Source organism: Phyllostomus discolor, chromosome 8 (assembly GCF_004126475.2).
Source record: "Phyllostomus discolor isolate MPI-MPIP mPhyDis1 chromosome 8, mPhyDis1.pri.v3, whole genome shotgun sequence".
Lineage (NCBI taxonomy): Eukaryota > Metazoa > Chordata > Mammalia > Chiroptera > Phyllostomidae > Phyllostomus > Phyllostomus discolor.
Genome location: NC_040910.2, coordinates 67,534,296 through 67,548,933, shown reverse-complemented (window position 1 = coordinate 67,548,933; position 14,638 = coordinate 67,534,296). Strand labels below are relative to the sequence as shown.

At 42.3% G+C, this 14,638-nt stretch overlaps 1 protein-coding gene across 4 annotated transcripts in view; it reads left to right on the top strand.

The window, feature by feature from the left end:
• The window catches only part of DNAH9 (dynein axonemal heavy chain 9), a 335,540-nt gene that overhangs the window by 170,185 nt on the left and 150,717 nt on the right, over positions 1–14,638 (top strand). For all 4 annotated transcript variants that reach the window (XM_028534618.2, XM_036032967.1, XM_036032969.1 and 1 more), the window contains 3 exons: positions 10,372–10,537; positions 12,165–12,267; positions 12,787–13,026. In XM_028534618.2, coding sequence (XP_028390419.1) covers positions 10,372–10,537; positions 12,165–12,267; positions 12,787–13,026 — 509 coding nt within the window. The remainder of the gene's footprint in view (positions 1–10,371; positions 10,538–12,164; positions 12,268–12,786; positions 13,027–14,638) is intronic.

Here is a 14,638-nt window from a genome sequence, read left to right as displayed (position 1 = left end):
CTTACAAAAGGAAATACAGGGACTTAAAGGGTAGCCACTTCTCTAGACCAGAGGCACACTGCCCCACCCCCCTCAGCAGCCCATCCCTTTTTGCAGGCCAGTATTCCCATGGCTGTTGTACTGAAGCCCTGTGTAACTGAGAAAAGCCTGGATGTGATGTGGTATAGTCTGTACAGATGTGCAAAATGTGTTGCTAATGGCAAAATAGCTTAATTGTCCATATGATGGACTGCTAAAGGTTACTACAAAGAACGAGGATATTCTGTATGAATTGAGTTGCAACTATTTCCAAAGCTTTGTTGAGAAAATAAAGATCCAAAACAGTATACACAGCATGCTTCAAATTCTGTTTAAAAAGAGATAAATGAAAATGTACACATATATGTATGCATAGATCTAGGCATGTACACATACACACAAGAAACTATAAGAATTGCCCCTGGCAAAGGAAACTGGTTGCTGAATGTGGGATGGACTTTGAAAAAATTATGAAATATTTCAATCATGCAGAAATATACAGAAAATAATATAACAGATGGCCATGTACCCACTACCTAGATTTCACAGATGTTAGCATTTTGTGATTTTTCTATGCATCTTACCATTGTAGGTACAACCAACACACCACCCCCATCCTTTCCTCCTTCATGTCCCTCATTAACTGGGTTACTCAAGTTAGTGTGCATCACTCCAAACTTACACTTTTGATACATATGTGTACCCATAAACATCCACCATGTTGTATACATTCAAATGTTAAGTACATAACATACTGGAATCTCCTTTGGCAATTTACTTTTTAATCATTGTCTGTTTAGATACATGGAGATCTATTTCACTGATTTTCACTACTGCATAGAATTCCATTGTGTGAATAAATCACAGCTTATTTATTCATTTTCCTACAAAAAAGCATTATAATTTTCCAGCATTTTCCCTTTGAAAAGCATTTTTGAGTTTTAACTGACATGTACTACATAGCACATATTAAAGTGTACAATTCAGTACATTTTGGAAAATGTGCTCATGAAACCATTGCTGCAATTGGAATAATGAACATGTCCATCACCTTTGAAAGTTCCTATGTCCCTTGGTAATCCCTCCCTCTCACACAACTCCCACCCTCCCATCCCAGTGCCTGGGCAACCACCCATCTGTTTCTATCCCAATATGTTGGGTTGTATTTTCTAGAATTTTACATAATGGGATCATTCAATGTGTACTTGTTTTTGTGTGGCTTCTTTTACTCAGCACAATTTTCAGATTTACTCATGTTGTTGAGTGTATTAATAGTTCATTCTTTACACTCCTAAATAGCAAGATAAAATATATAAAACACTTAGAATGATTCCTAGCATGCACTAAGTGCTTAGTAAAAAAAAGCTGTTATAATAATATTAAAATCCTTTCCACATTTAAGAACCTATACATATTATAAAATAATCTCTAAGTGCCAAATGGCAAAACAAAAGGAATACAAGGAAATCCCATTTTTTCTTGAAAAAGTTTAATATAAACTATGCTAAAACAAAAATTATATTTTTGAAAGAAACATTCCAACTTTCAAATGGGCAAAAACTCCACCCAGAAGGTCAATTCATCAAGGTCTCCTGAGGGATATTCTGCAGCTCACTCATTTTTCTCAAAATCAGATTTCTTTTTCCAGTAGAGAAGGCAGCTACTTAACAATCCCTGTGTCTCTCCTCTGTCTCATTACATCCAGCGCCCAGGTCTCCAGTGAGTACTTTCCTAAGCACAGATTCAGAACTCCTTTCAACACAAACGGGGGTGGGTTTCCAGGCATTCCCATTGCTCACCACTGTGGGCAGCACATGCTGTATTTAATGTTTATAATATGCCCAACCATGAGTGTTCGTTCATTTAATCTTCCCCATCCAATGACACACTGCATCCGTAATGCTTTTGACTGCAAGTAGTAGGAAATCCAATGAGGGTGAAATAAACAGAAAATTTTTTCACACAAGAAGTCTCAAGGCAGACAGTTGCTAATGCTGAATCCATGGTTTAGTGATATTAGGGCTGTAATATCTATTGTTCTCTTAGCTTCTCCCTCAGGGTAGCAGAATGGCTGCTACTTCAGTCATCACATCTGCATTCTAAAATGGAAAAAAATAAAATGAAAGGAAGAGTTAGTGCCCATGTCAGGAAATTAGATCTCTCCAAGAGCATAGACTCACATCTGTGGCTTACTATTCAGAACTGTGTCATATGGTACCCAACCAGAAAGTGACTAATGAGAAAGTAGTTGTAGATGGTGTCCATCAGAATGACGATAGCCTCTGCTTTTATAAGATGAGCAAATGAAGCTTAGAAGTGTTAAGTGATTTCTATCAAAGTCACACAATGAGTCTTATTTCAAGCTGTCTTATTTCATTAAGCTGTAATGGCCTTCCACATTGATAAAAGTGAAAGTCATACATCTGGATCCATAGAGTGCCAACTTGCTTCGGCTTATCTGATATCTAGAGCACATGGACATCTTTATTCCCTTTGATAGTAAATAAAATAAGCCCTTCAGTCAGTTGCTGAACACTCAGACTTGAACTGATTCACTGCAACAGCTGCACAAGGTACAGATTAATAACCATGAGTAACGCAGCATCTCAGCTTGAGAGAGGCATGGATCTGCACTCATTCTGTGCCTCCCACCTCTCCAAACTCCACACACCCAGCTGCACTGCTGCCATTCCCTCCACTGAGGCACAATTCCAGGGGCCATCCTTGGGTTTTGTGGATGGGTAAAATGATAAAAGATTATTTTAAGTTATTTTTATATCATCTGTAAAATCTAGGTAGAAAGTAATACCCATTTTGTAGCCTGATAAACCTTTTATATGTATTCATGATATATATGGCTTTTGGAATTTAGTAGCCAAAAAAATTTTTTATACAAAAAGGGAGATGGATTTGTCCAGGATGATGTGGTTACTGTAATTAAACATAGGTTTAGTTCTGAACTTGGTGAGTAGAAGTTCATAGAGGACAGTATGAGATACATTTTTATTTGGTTACAGTAACTCCACCATCTTTGATCACTGATACCATTAAGTATCTTCTCCTACATTGTTTTAGAATCCATTTTAGTCTTTATTTGAGTCAGTCTGTTTTATGTCTCTTAAAATACTTTCAACTCAGCCTCTTCTCATTCATTTTGAAAGTGTAATTTTTAAAATAGAAGAATTTGCAATGACATGCAGACAGGATAGTTTGGAAAGAGAAAAGGAGACACAAAAAACTCAGTCAGGGCATCATGGGCTTGTTGTGTCTGCAGTGTTGAGAGAATGGGCCAAAAATGATGCTCTTCACCATTATGAAGTTCTCTCACCACCCAACTGCTGTTTGAATTATTAGTTCAATAAATATAGGAGTGCTTAATTACACTAATTAGAGAGGAGCTCAAGTGTCTGTGTCTTTGCATAAGACAAATATTTGTAACCTGTTCATTGAAAGTTTACTGTCAGAAAGGATCATAAAAGATCCAACCAAACTCTCAACCTCCAAGGAGCATTGACTTACATCATCACAAAGAGACAACACTTGTCTGCTTGCCCAATGTCTTCCAAGAAGATGACACAAAATTAAATTTCCAAAGCTGTCTCTCTAGTGAGCAAGGAGAAGGAAGTTTCAAAGTATAAGAAAATTGAGAACAACATAATTTTAGATAATAGAGAAACCATTCCCTAAATTTTGATACTTCTGAATTATGGAAAACAATGCAACAATTAAAATCAAGATTTGGGGCCTCTTCCCAGGCAGGTGATCCCCAAGGAGAAGACTATATTCAGTTGGATTATGAAGATCATGAAGACCAGTGGTGAGAAGTCAGATAAGTTCATCCCCTAGGCCAAACAATCTCCTTGAGCTGGAGATGAACTTGGACCTCAAGGTCCAGGTATGGGAGCAGAATATAACAGCAGCCAAACCCATCATAGAAACTTCAGAATATTTTTTGTTTCAAGAAAAAATGTCCCCAACACCGACTGACACAATGGGGCCAAAGTCCCCCACAAGAACTCAGTTGGCTCCACCCCCTCTGCCTGGTCACCATGGAGATGTGGCTACAGAGAGACTCACATTCCACATTCCATGTTCAGTACAGTGAAAGAGAGAACAGACTCCAGTTGGTTCTAACAGGCTGTAGAGGGGAGAGTCAAGGGATGCCTGAGCATCTTCTTATGCCCACCTGGCCCAGGAGTTGACCTCAATGGATGACGGGATGCTGACCAGCTGGAAGCAGGGCTGCCAGTGCCAGAGGAGAGTGAGCTCAATGTGATGGAGATGGGGCCTGGCAATTCCAGGACTGCAGTTTCCAGAGGAGTCAGATGACATTAAGAGCCCTGGGGCCAGGCTCCTGCTGCAGGGAAAAGGCTGTGTGGTTCATTTTTTCTCCTCCCACAGAGTGTGGACCAGGGATGCCAGGGACCCGAGTGCCAGGCTGTCCATTCCAGGACAGTGGCACTGCTGAGGACTGGAGCACCACCCGGGACCATGGTGCCCCCCGAGATCCAGCCAGCAGGTGGGCATTGGGGTGCTGCTCAATGCTACCCTGGTCTGGACCAGGCTGAGCTGTGATTTGCATAGGTGCAGGATGGTCTGGCCTCCTACTGAGCTCAGACCCCAGAAATGAAGAGCACTTGTGTCAAGGGGCCACTGCCTGTACACCTGGCAGGCCCTGCCCCACCTCCTCATCATCTGTCCTCCATCACTCTCAATGACCTATGGAACGAAGGCCAGACTGGGAGCAAGTTTTCTGAGGCCTCCAGTATTTTTCCTACATTACATTTTCCTTTTATTATTAATTTTTGGAAACCAGAGAGGCCAATGAAGGTCACCACAGAGCTTATGGAAAAGATAGTGGAGGTGATGAAGCTTGACCAGCAAATAAAAGAAGTTCAAATCCAGCAAAGAGTTGTCACGAAGGGAACTAGGCTGCTCACCAACAAGCAGTACCCTGTCCAGGCTGCCACTAAATCCATGCTGGCAAAGCTGACCAATAAGACTAAGAAGTATTGAGGGGAAACTGAAAATCAGTAGAACAACTATGCACAAGAAAGTGGTAAGATCCTGTGAATGAGATAAAAATTAGCCTCCTAACATGCCAATGAACTTTGGAGCTTGAGATGCGTCTCTTGGTGAAGGAAAAGCTGGAATCCGATTTGAAGCAGCAGTGGCAGGCAGTGAGGGAGAAACAGTACAGAGAACTGCAGACATTATAGGAGAAGCTAAAGGAAGCCCATGCCAAGGCAGCTGCAAAGGCCCACTCCCAGTACGTCCAGGAAAAACCATTCCTGCAGAAGCAACCAAGTGAGGCCCCTGTGAGCATGCTGGGAAGGAGAGAAAGCACAGAACTGAAGAGGAAGGCCCAGGCCTGGGAGGCAGCTGCAGAGAGGCATGCTTCTCACTTGCCCCACGACTACCACACAGAGAGCCAGTAGTCACACAAAGAGTTAGTACAGCAGGCCGACCACAGCCACCTGCACAATCAGAAGTAGCAGCGGCAGCAGGAACAGTGGTCTACAGAGCGCTTCATTCGACGCAGGCAGTGATGCAGCAACAGGGTCATCCAGAGACCTCAAGAACCCCTTCCCTTGGCACCACATCAAGGATGAATCCACAGTAATTCCTAAACTGTCCTGATTCAATAAGGACTGGAGCACGTATTCTTAGGTGCTGTGCAACACTGGTTAGGAATGCTGTGGAATCTCATTGCTCGTGTAAAATGTCCATCATGAGGTGTTTGTATGTAGAGTTGGGTGCTTTTCTCCAGCCCTAATGCTAGGTATTTGTGTGACCAGCTTCTCTTAATTAGGTTTTTCTTTAATTAGTTTCTTGTTAATTAACAGAATGTCCCTCAAACCTCCAGATAACCTAATACCATTAGCCAAGTACTCACATGAAACCAGGTCCAGAAAACCACCTTGAGAAAGTGAAAGGGAAACAGTTGTGTGACTTATTTCATCTCGCTGCATCAGATTTCTTTATAGAAAAAGCATCCATAGAATAGCATCTCAGATCGACTTTACATAGCGCTTTTTGCTCTGTAAACAACCAACATTGGTTTATCCTCATGCCTTTTAGCCTATGTTTTTAAGCTTTGTTAAAAGTTCCTGCCACTGGCCAGGCAGCTCCCTCTATAGTTTTCTCAGGGGTGAGAAGGGGCTTTAATAACAGTGAAGCCAACAATCACTGGGCAAAGACCCATGCAGCCCTTATGGTTTCAGCTTTTGGTGAACTGAGCAGTGAAGGGATAATAAAGGGGACCTATATCATGTCAAATCTTTTTAAAAAGTTGTGAAGAGATACCTCTAGAATTAGTGAGGTGGCTGAATGCCTCGGCTTATTTTAGGAAAATGTATCAAAAATGTTTTTAAATATCTGGACAACTTTTTAAAGAATCTGTGCCTTCTATGTTTCTAGCAACGCCCTAAATTCTAAGGTGACAGGATTACTTAACGTTAAATATAGTAAGTACTTCAGTTTTAGGTCCCTATTACATTTTCTTCCTGTGTGGGCACTTACTAGCACATGGAATGCCTTTTGTAATTAATATGTGCCATGTATTTTTGCCTTTTTAATGGAACTGGGAATAGTAGTTTAAATTAATAAAGGCTTTTTAGACTTTTAGGGTATTTTTTTGCATTTATGACATATTGATGTCTAGAACAATAATTTATTTGGATGCTGAATACTGGTACAGGAATATAACTTCATATTTTAACATTGCTCCACTATGGGAAACTATAATGAACTTTACTTTCCAAAAATTGTCAGTAAAGAAAAACTTCAAAATAATTTTCTTGAATTTTATTTTATTGATATATGAAATTAATTCCTTTAATTGTATTAAAAAAGGACATTCAATGTGCCTTTAAGTTTTAGCTTCAACAATTTTTCTGTTAAATATGTAATTTCTTTATTAAAAAGACTTTTTGTTATTAAAAACTAAAAGCCTACTTGGATTAATAAAAATGATCAAGTTTTAGGGGAATATGTATTTATCATATACAAATGTTTACAGTATGTGAAATTTTAAAAAGAGCAAGTAGAATATGCAGTATAATTCTGACTTTGTAAAAGGAAAATCTAACAGAGCAAATACACTAGGATGAAATACACCAAAATGTTCAAAGTAATGCTTATGGCTAGGTGAAGAACTATAGGTAATTTTCATTTTCATCCTTATGATTTGCTATGCTTTTTATCAGTATATAATGAATATGCTTTGTTTTTATAATCATGCAAAGCATATTATTTTTGAAAGAATAAACACAAAGCCCTCACAATATATCTAAATCTTAACATGAAAATTAGATAATGTGGAAAGAATAGTTCAAACACAGGTACACAAATCATGCTAATGTGAAGTAAGACATGAATAATTACTAATGCTCCCTGTCAAAACATGCTCAGGCAATGAGTCGACTAAGCTGGGGATTCCTCAAGGGCAGAAGCCATGCTGCAATGATGTTTAAGAAGTAGTTTACAGAAGTGGTTACATGAGGTAACCCGGGCTGGAATCCTGGAGTTATCCTCAGTAGCTTTATGACCTTAGATAAAGTCCCTTAAGTTCTCTAAGCCTCAGTTTTCTCATTTGTTAAAGATTTTTTAAAAGCTGGTGATAATACATAATGGGGCAGCTCTTTGGGATCAATGATATAGTGCATGTCAAATTCTCGGTATAAAGCAGGGTCCTCCTGGTAATGTTCCATGGACGCATGAACGAACTGCTCTAGGTTCCGAGACTGGGGGACTCGGTGGGACTGGAAGGGCCAGGGATGTCCCTAGAGAGGGGTCGGATGTGATGGTTTACAAGGTCTTTCTCCCTAGGACATGAAAGAAGCAATAACATCAGCATCCACAGACCCAAATTCTCATTCCAGCAAAGCGTTTAACCTGCCTGAGCCTCTATTACCTTAGTTACAAAGTGGGGATAATGGGTCTTTCTTTGACTACTCATGGAGTTTGTTACAATAATAAACTTCATTCATCTATTCCTTAATGTAATAAATGATTTTCAAACATCCTACTCTGTGCTGGGGGTACAACAATTAGAAAAACAGAGATTGCTGTCCCAGTGCAGGGGGAATGCAGGGTGTGTGACAATAAATAAGATAAATAAGGAAAATATATAGGATACTAAGTGATAATAAGTGTTATGGAGAAAAGTGAGGCAGGGACAGGGACTAGGAGGGGGTGGTGATTTTAGATAGAGTGGCAGGGAAGGGCTTACTGAGAAAGATGCGTTTGAGTGAGTATCTGAGATAAGTAAGAAGGACTATGTGAGCATTTGGGAGAAAGGGATTCCGGGCAGAGAAAAGTCCAGAGCAAAGGCCCTGAGGCAGAGTGGAGGGAGTGAGGAGGGGAGCAGTAGCAGAGAAAAACAGATGCAAGGTCTGTGGATGGAACCAGACTGGCTTTTTGCCTCAAGTGAGATGGGCTGTCACCCCAGAGTTTTAACAGGGGACTGGTCGCTCTGATTTATATCTTAGAAGGATACCTAGTCTGCTGTTTTGAGAATACGGTGAAGGGGACTAGGGTGAGAGTAGGAAGGCCATTGGGAGGATTTTTTAGTTACTAGATGAGAGCCAATGAACAACGATGGTAACAGAAGAGACAGTGAAATGAGATAACAAATACGAACTCACTTTGAAAATGAAATGGCTCCTTAAATGTATGATCTGGTCAAACAGTGCCGGAGGGCAGCTGGTGCTGCTTCACAGGAACTGCAGCTGCCGAGCACCTCACACGGAGAAATTCAGAAAGGTGGTGTGGAGGAATTCCTGCCGGGTGTGGGCCGGCCCTCAGCACTTGTTTATCACAATGCAGAGCCCAGGCCACGTTTCTTTGTATGTCTCATGTGTTTGGCACCTCAAAATCAATGCGTTTGCTGCCACTTAAACCCACTCTGCCCCTCCAGTTCTGGCTGGAAACAGAATAACCTGCTACAGTTCTCACCGGAGGACTCGGAGCGGGGCTTGGCCAAGAAGGGACCAAAGTGTGCACGCCTTTCCCTAGGGGGCTTCTCTTTCTCTGGGGTACTTAGTGTGTCCTTTTGAAAGAAGCTGCAGCCTTCCAAGGCCACTTGTCACTAACTGACAGGCTTTTCTCCTCAACAGTCTTTTAGAAGCACAAAGAGCTTAATCAACCCAAATTACAGGGTCTAATTATTTTCAGGGGTTGATTTGAATATCACTGCTTTGGGAGGAGGAGAAACAAGTCTTTCTAAGGGGAGAATTTCTTCTTGAAAGGACTGTTCTCAAAAACACATCCTTGGCAGCCCATTAATTATATTTCATTTGACAGATCTCTTACATAGTTGTTATATCTTTAGGGGGAAAGAAGGTGTTGGGTGATTAATTGGTTGATAGTGTATGTTAATTGGATGCTAATTAAATTTAAATTTAATCCATATTTTAAACACTTAATTTAACTCAGGACCAGAAAATTAGAATATTCAAGCTTCTTGAAGGAACTTGTCTTTCTATCTGTCACCTTCTATGTCTATTGGCACTTTCTCCTTATTTACAAACTTGTTTTTCAAGAGAAACAATCAGAGGGTTCTTGGAGCTTCCAGCTATAATAGGAAATGTTGGTTCTTGCAATGCATAAATATTTAATTGCTTGATTGAAAAAAATACATATACCTCCACCCTATTACTTATATTTTCTCTAAACAAGTCCTGTCAGGTAGGGAAACGATCCTGTAGATCCCTATTCCCCCGAGTGGATAATTGAAGAGATACCTCCCAAAGAGAGTTTGCTCTGAGTCCCCAGAAAGATCCTGAGATGCTGTGGGAGAAGCCAGACAGCCTGAAGGTGTTGGGAAGAAGGCAGGGTTCGTGATACTGGAAACTTCTCAGAAATTCTCTGAGACCTTGGAACAGTCAAAGTATCTTCTGTTTCTGGCCTGGTCTATAAGCAAAGAAAACTGACCACCAGCATGCTAGGAGGAGCAAGGGCTTCATCATTCGCCCTGGATTTGCATATTTGCTCCACCTTAGAAAAGTTGCTTTGTTCTTCTGAGCCTCAGTTTCCTCATCTCTAAAATGGGATAGTAGTGCTAGTCTTACTGTGACATGATAAGGGTAAAATGAGATAATTAATGCTTGTGAAAGCCTAACACACTGCACAGAGTAAGAAGTTCAATGCCTATAGAGCACTGTTGGCAGCACTGCCAGGCCATTCCAATGTCACCTGGTCCTGTAGAACACCTGCATCCAGGAGTGACTACTGCTGTTGTTAGCACGCACATACACGCTGTACCCCAGCCTGTCCTTGACCTCTGTACTGTCTTGGTCCGGATACCTGATGTTTGAATGTCCTTTTCTCACTGACTGGCTTTCTTATCAGCTGTCCTGGAGAAACCTCTAGAAAAGAAGGCTGGGAGAAATTACGGCCCCCCAGGGAACAAGAAGCTCATCTATTTCATTGATGACATGAACATGCCCGAGGTGGATGCGTACGGGACGGTGCAGCCCCACACGATTATCAGGCAGCACCTGGACTACAGACACTGGTAAGAGCCCATGCTGGGCACTGGGGCTGGTGGAGAAAGGACCAAGGCAGGGCTGTGGGCCTGCCGCCATTCCCTGGGGGCTGCACACCTCAGCCTGGCTCTGGTGCCAAAGGAGATTCCCCCTGAAACTCCATTCCTCATGGAGTCTCTGCTCTCTGGAGGGCATTTTCAGGCAGTGGCTTTGCTCCCCAAGTGAAAAGAAGGTACTAAGCTCACATCTAAGGGGAAAAGCCTACTTTTTTATTCAATATTCTTCTCAAAAGTTATCTTCTCCAAATCTCCAGAGGAGAATGAACCACTCCTCTTCCCCTCCTTGTGGTCCCATAGCACTGAGCAGGTACCTCAATGACCACACCTAATCTGCTGCACAGGGCTGAGTGTCTGTGGGTCTTAACAACCCTGGTCTGAGCAACTCACAGGTCCAATATTATCTCTTGCAACAGTATAGTTTTTAATGACAAAAGGTCTGAACTTGCAAAAAACAAAAAAAGTAAGTCAGTGATTTGAGATCATTTGGCTCACCTTCATACCTCACATGGAATCAGTGGATGAAAAGGAGTAGGGAGTATGAAGAGGGAATTCAGAGACAACTAGAGTTGGGGTGGTAACCTGAGTCACCTTTCATTCATTCCCAAGTTTCTGTCAGATGCCTGCCATGTACAACCACCCACAATCTCCACACCAGCATCTGAGCAGCCAAACTAAACTGGAAGGAATCAGAGTCAGGCTTCCCAGTTTTACTTTGGATTCATTCATGGTCACAAGTCTTAAATGAGAAGTAGAAATTTCCTGGAAATTCTACCACATTGCTTCTTTGTGTTTACATTTTCACTCTCAGAAATATTCACAAGCTTTCCACCCACCTCAATTGATGACCACGCGCCATCTGCCATCTTGCTTACACATCTATATAACTTAGTTGCATCCCCAAGCATTCTCTGTTCCTGCACCTGTTACATCTTCCCTGAGGCATAACCACCCACCAGCATCTTGATTCTACTTTCTTCTACCTTCTGAAATCCTTACTTCATCAACTAGTCCCCTGTCTCCTTCATACATATATTTAAACTTGCATAAATTTCTATCGTTTTAAAAAATCATTCTCTATTTACTGCTCTTTCTCTCCCTGCATAATCAAATTTCTCACTCTGTCTTCACTCCCTCATCTCCTGCTCATCTTCAGTCCATTCATATTTAGTTTCTATGTCCTCCATTTTAGTAAGCTCTTCTTGTTCAACTACTAACTGTGTCTTTATTATGCAATCCAACAGATACAGCTGAGTCATCATCTTTTTTCTTCTCTCTGCAGCACTTGATGTGGTTGATTGTTTTCTCTTTTTGAAATACTGATTTCCTTTGCTTTCTGGGGTACCACGCACCCCTGATTTTCCTCCTATCTCTTAGTCCATCTTGGTGGTCTCCTTCTCATGCTATTTCCATAAATATTGGATCTTTCAAGATTTTATACTGGGCTCATGTCTCTTCTCAGTCTCTGTGAATGGATCCAGATATTTTTTAACCACCCAAACATGTGAATGATAGGGCACATTGCACCTTGCCTCTTGACAAGGCACATTCTTGTCTGGGCCCTTGCACAATGCTCACCTGTGTTTTCTGACTGTTCCAGGTATGATCGGAGCAAGCTGTCTCTAAAGGAGATCATGAACGTACAGTATGTTTCCTGTATGAACCCCACTTCAGGCAGCTTCACCATCAACCCACGTCTGCAGGTAGGGGAGGAGCCATGGCCCTGGAATCCTAAATACTGCCTCACCAGGGCTGATGTCACTTGATTATAAGTAATTATTGTCCCTACCCCATTCCAGCTTTTAAAACTGGTAAATCATAATGGATGTTAACATTCTAGGAAGAGAAACTCCTTGATCTAGGGTCACAAAGCTGTGTAGAGATGAAAGGGGTCATAGAGATGAAATGGCTTTCTGAAGGTCATGTGGATATTTGGTGTCAAATTTAGATTTGGAATCCGGTTCCCTAAGTCCAAGTTCAATTCACTTCTTAGTACCCCATACTGACATCTTTGACCCAAGGTTCAAAGCCCATTCTTCCCCCAGTCATTTTAGGTTCAACCTAAATTGAGGTTTAGTGTGAAAAGACATGGCCAGAATATAGAACCAAAAGCCCTTAGGTGGATTTGTTACTGTTATATCTAAATTCAGAAAAGATGATTTTCAATCTGTGATAACAGATGTCTAACTCAGGCCCCCTCACATGCCTCTGTTTCCTCACAGCGTCACTTCAGTGTTTTCGGCCTCTCCTTTCCGGGAGCAGATGCCCTGTCCTCCATCTATAGCACCATCTTGACTCAGCACCTGAAGCTCGGGAACTTCCCAGCATCTCTGCAGAAATCCATCCCCCAGCTGATCAATCTGGCCCTCACCTTCCATCAGAAAATTGCCACCACATTCCTACCCACAGCAATCAAATTCCACTACATCTTCAATCTCAGAGACTTCGCCAATATTTTCCAGGTGAGTCCATCTGCTCCGAGACACTGCAGAAGGCTCAGTGATGACCCAGTTCCTCACATCCTTAGTAAAATGATAGTTAATGCCAAACTCTTGGCAGAGGCCCAGTTCCTATGGAGTCAAGAACGTAAGCTGGTAACTCGAGTCCCATGGGCTCTGGGAGTGAGGACCTCAAAAAACAGAGTTTTGTCTGTCTGTCAGCTCAATTACTTCCCAATAAGCAGAATGCATTTCTGAGTTGGTTCCTTTGGACTGGAGAAGGTTCAGCATCTTGGAGATAATGTTACATAATCACTTTAGCATGCCTAGGGAAAAATGGCACAGAAGAATGAAAGAAAAAACTGTTTTGCAGGCCCTGGGGGTACATCCATTGTTCTCGGATGAAAATGAATGTCCCAACCATGCAGGATGGCTCTGCCTCCTGAAGAAGCCATGTCATAATATTTCTGAGCCACCACCTTCCAGCCTCTGGGATCCTCAGTTCCAAAAATTCCAGGTTCTTCTCCAGGCCAAAGCCATTTCAGACCCTTTCAGCTGTTCATCTGAATTCTGATGGGCTATCTCTGCCCATGGCTTTCAGTTGCTTGACCTTTCACTCAGTGCAGTACAGCAAACCTCACCTCACATGGTGACCTCCACAACTCTCCCATCCTGGACAAGAATCTGCACAGACTACTGTTCAGAGAGATCCCACCCTTAGATAGTCCTGGGCCGTTATTAGGAGAAAACGCTTTTCATACTAAGCAGAGGCCACACCCGTAAGGAAGTGTCAGCCAGATCAGGCAGGACCCTCCATGGGCAGCACATGTGTTTGGAATGAATTACTCAGCACACCGCCTGTGCAGGTCAGACTTTGGAGAACCCAAGACTAGCCAAGGGCCACACCCTGAGGACACAAGGCGAACAGGCCGAATCCAGCCCTCCACCTTGTTTTATCTGGCCCAGCACCTTGTTTCTACCCAGTGGCAGCACTGAGCTCTTGCTTAGGAGAACAGAGTGAGAAGCACAGTTAAGGAGTTGTTACATTCATACAGTCCTAAAATTACATTCGGCCCTTGGAAGGCAACCACCAGGCTGATGTGGCCCCAGTGAAAAGCAGTTTGACACCCCTGACACCCAGGCCTGCATGCCACCCAGGACTCTTGGTTACAAAGAGCAGAAACCCACTAAACATCTGTTCAAATATCCAAGAGCTATGCCCCCAGAGGCTTAACCTGAAGGTAGCATCACTGAGCCCCACAGCAAGGTCCACTCTCTGAGAACATCTGTAAACTGGCATAGGAGAGAACTCCTGGAAGCACCACAGACCTCCCATGCATTACCTTCTTAAAAATGAGGGAACAGAGACCTGCTAAGATTATATGGATTTGCCTAAGAGCACACAGCCAGCCAGTGAAGAAACTGGAACTAGAATCTTGGTCTTTGGGTTCCTGGCCTGGGCCACTTTCCATCACCACATCATTCTGTGCTTCTCACCTGTACTTCCAACGAGACAAACAAGCCTAGGAGAGTTAAGGCAGCAAGAGGGACTCAGCTCCAAGTCTGAGTCTTCAGGTCCATAGCCATCAGGCCTGGGTGATGGCAAGATTTATGTGTACCCACGCTTATCTCCCTT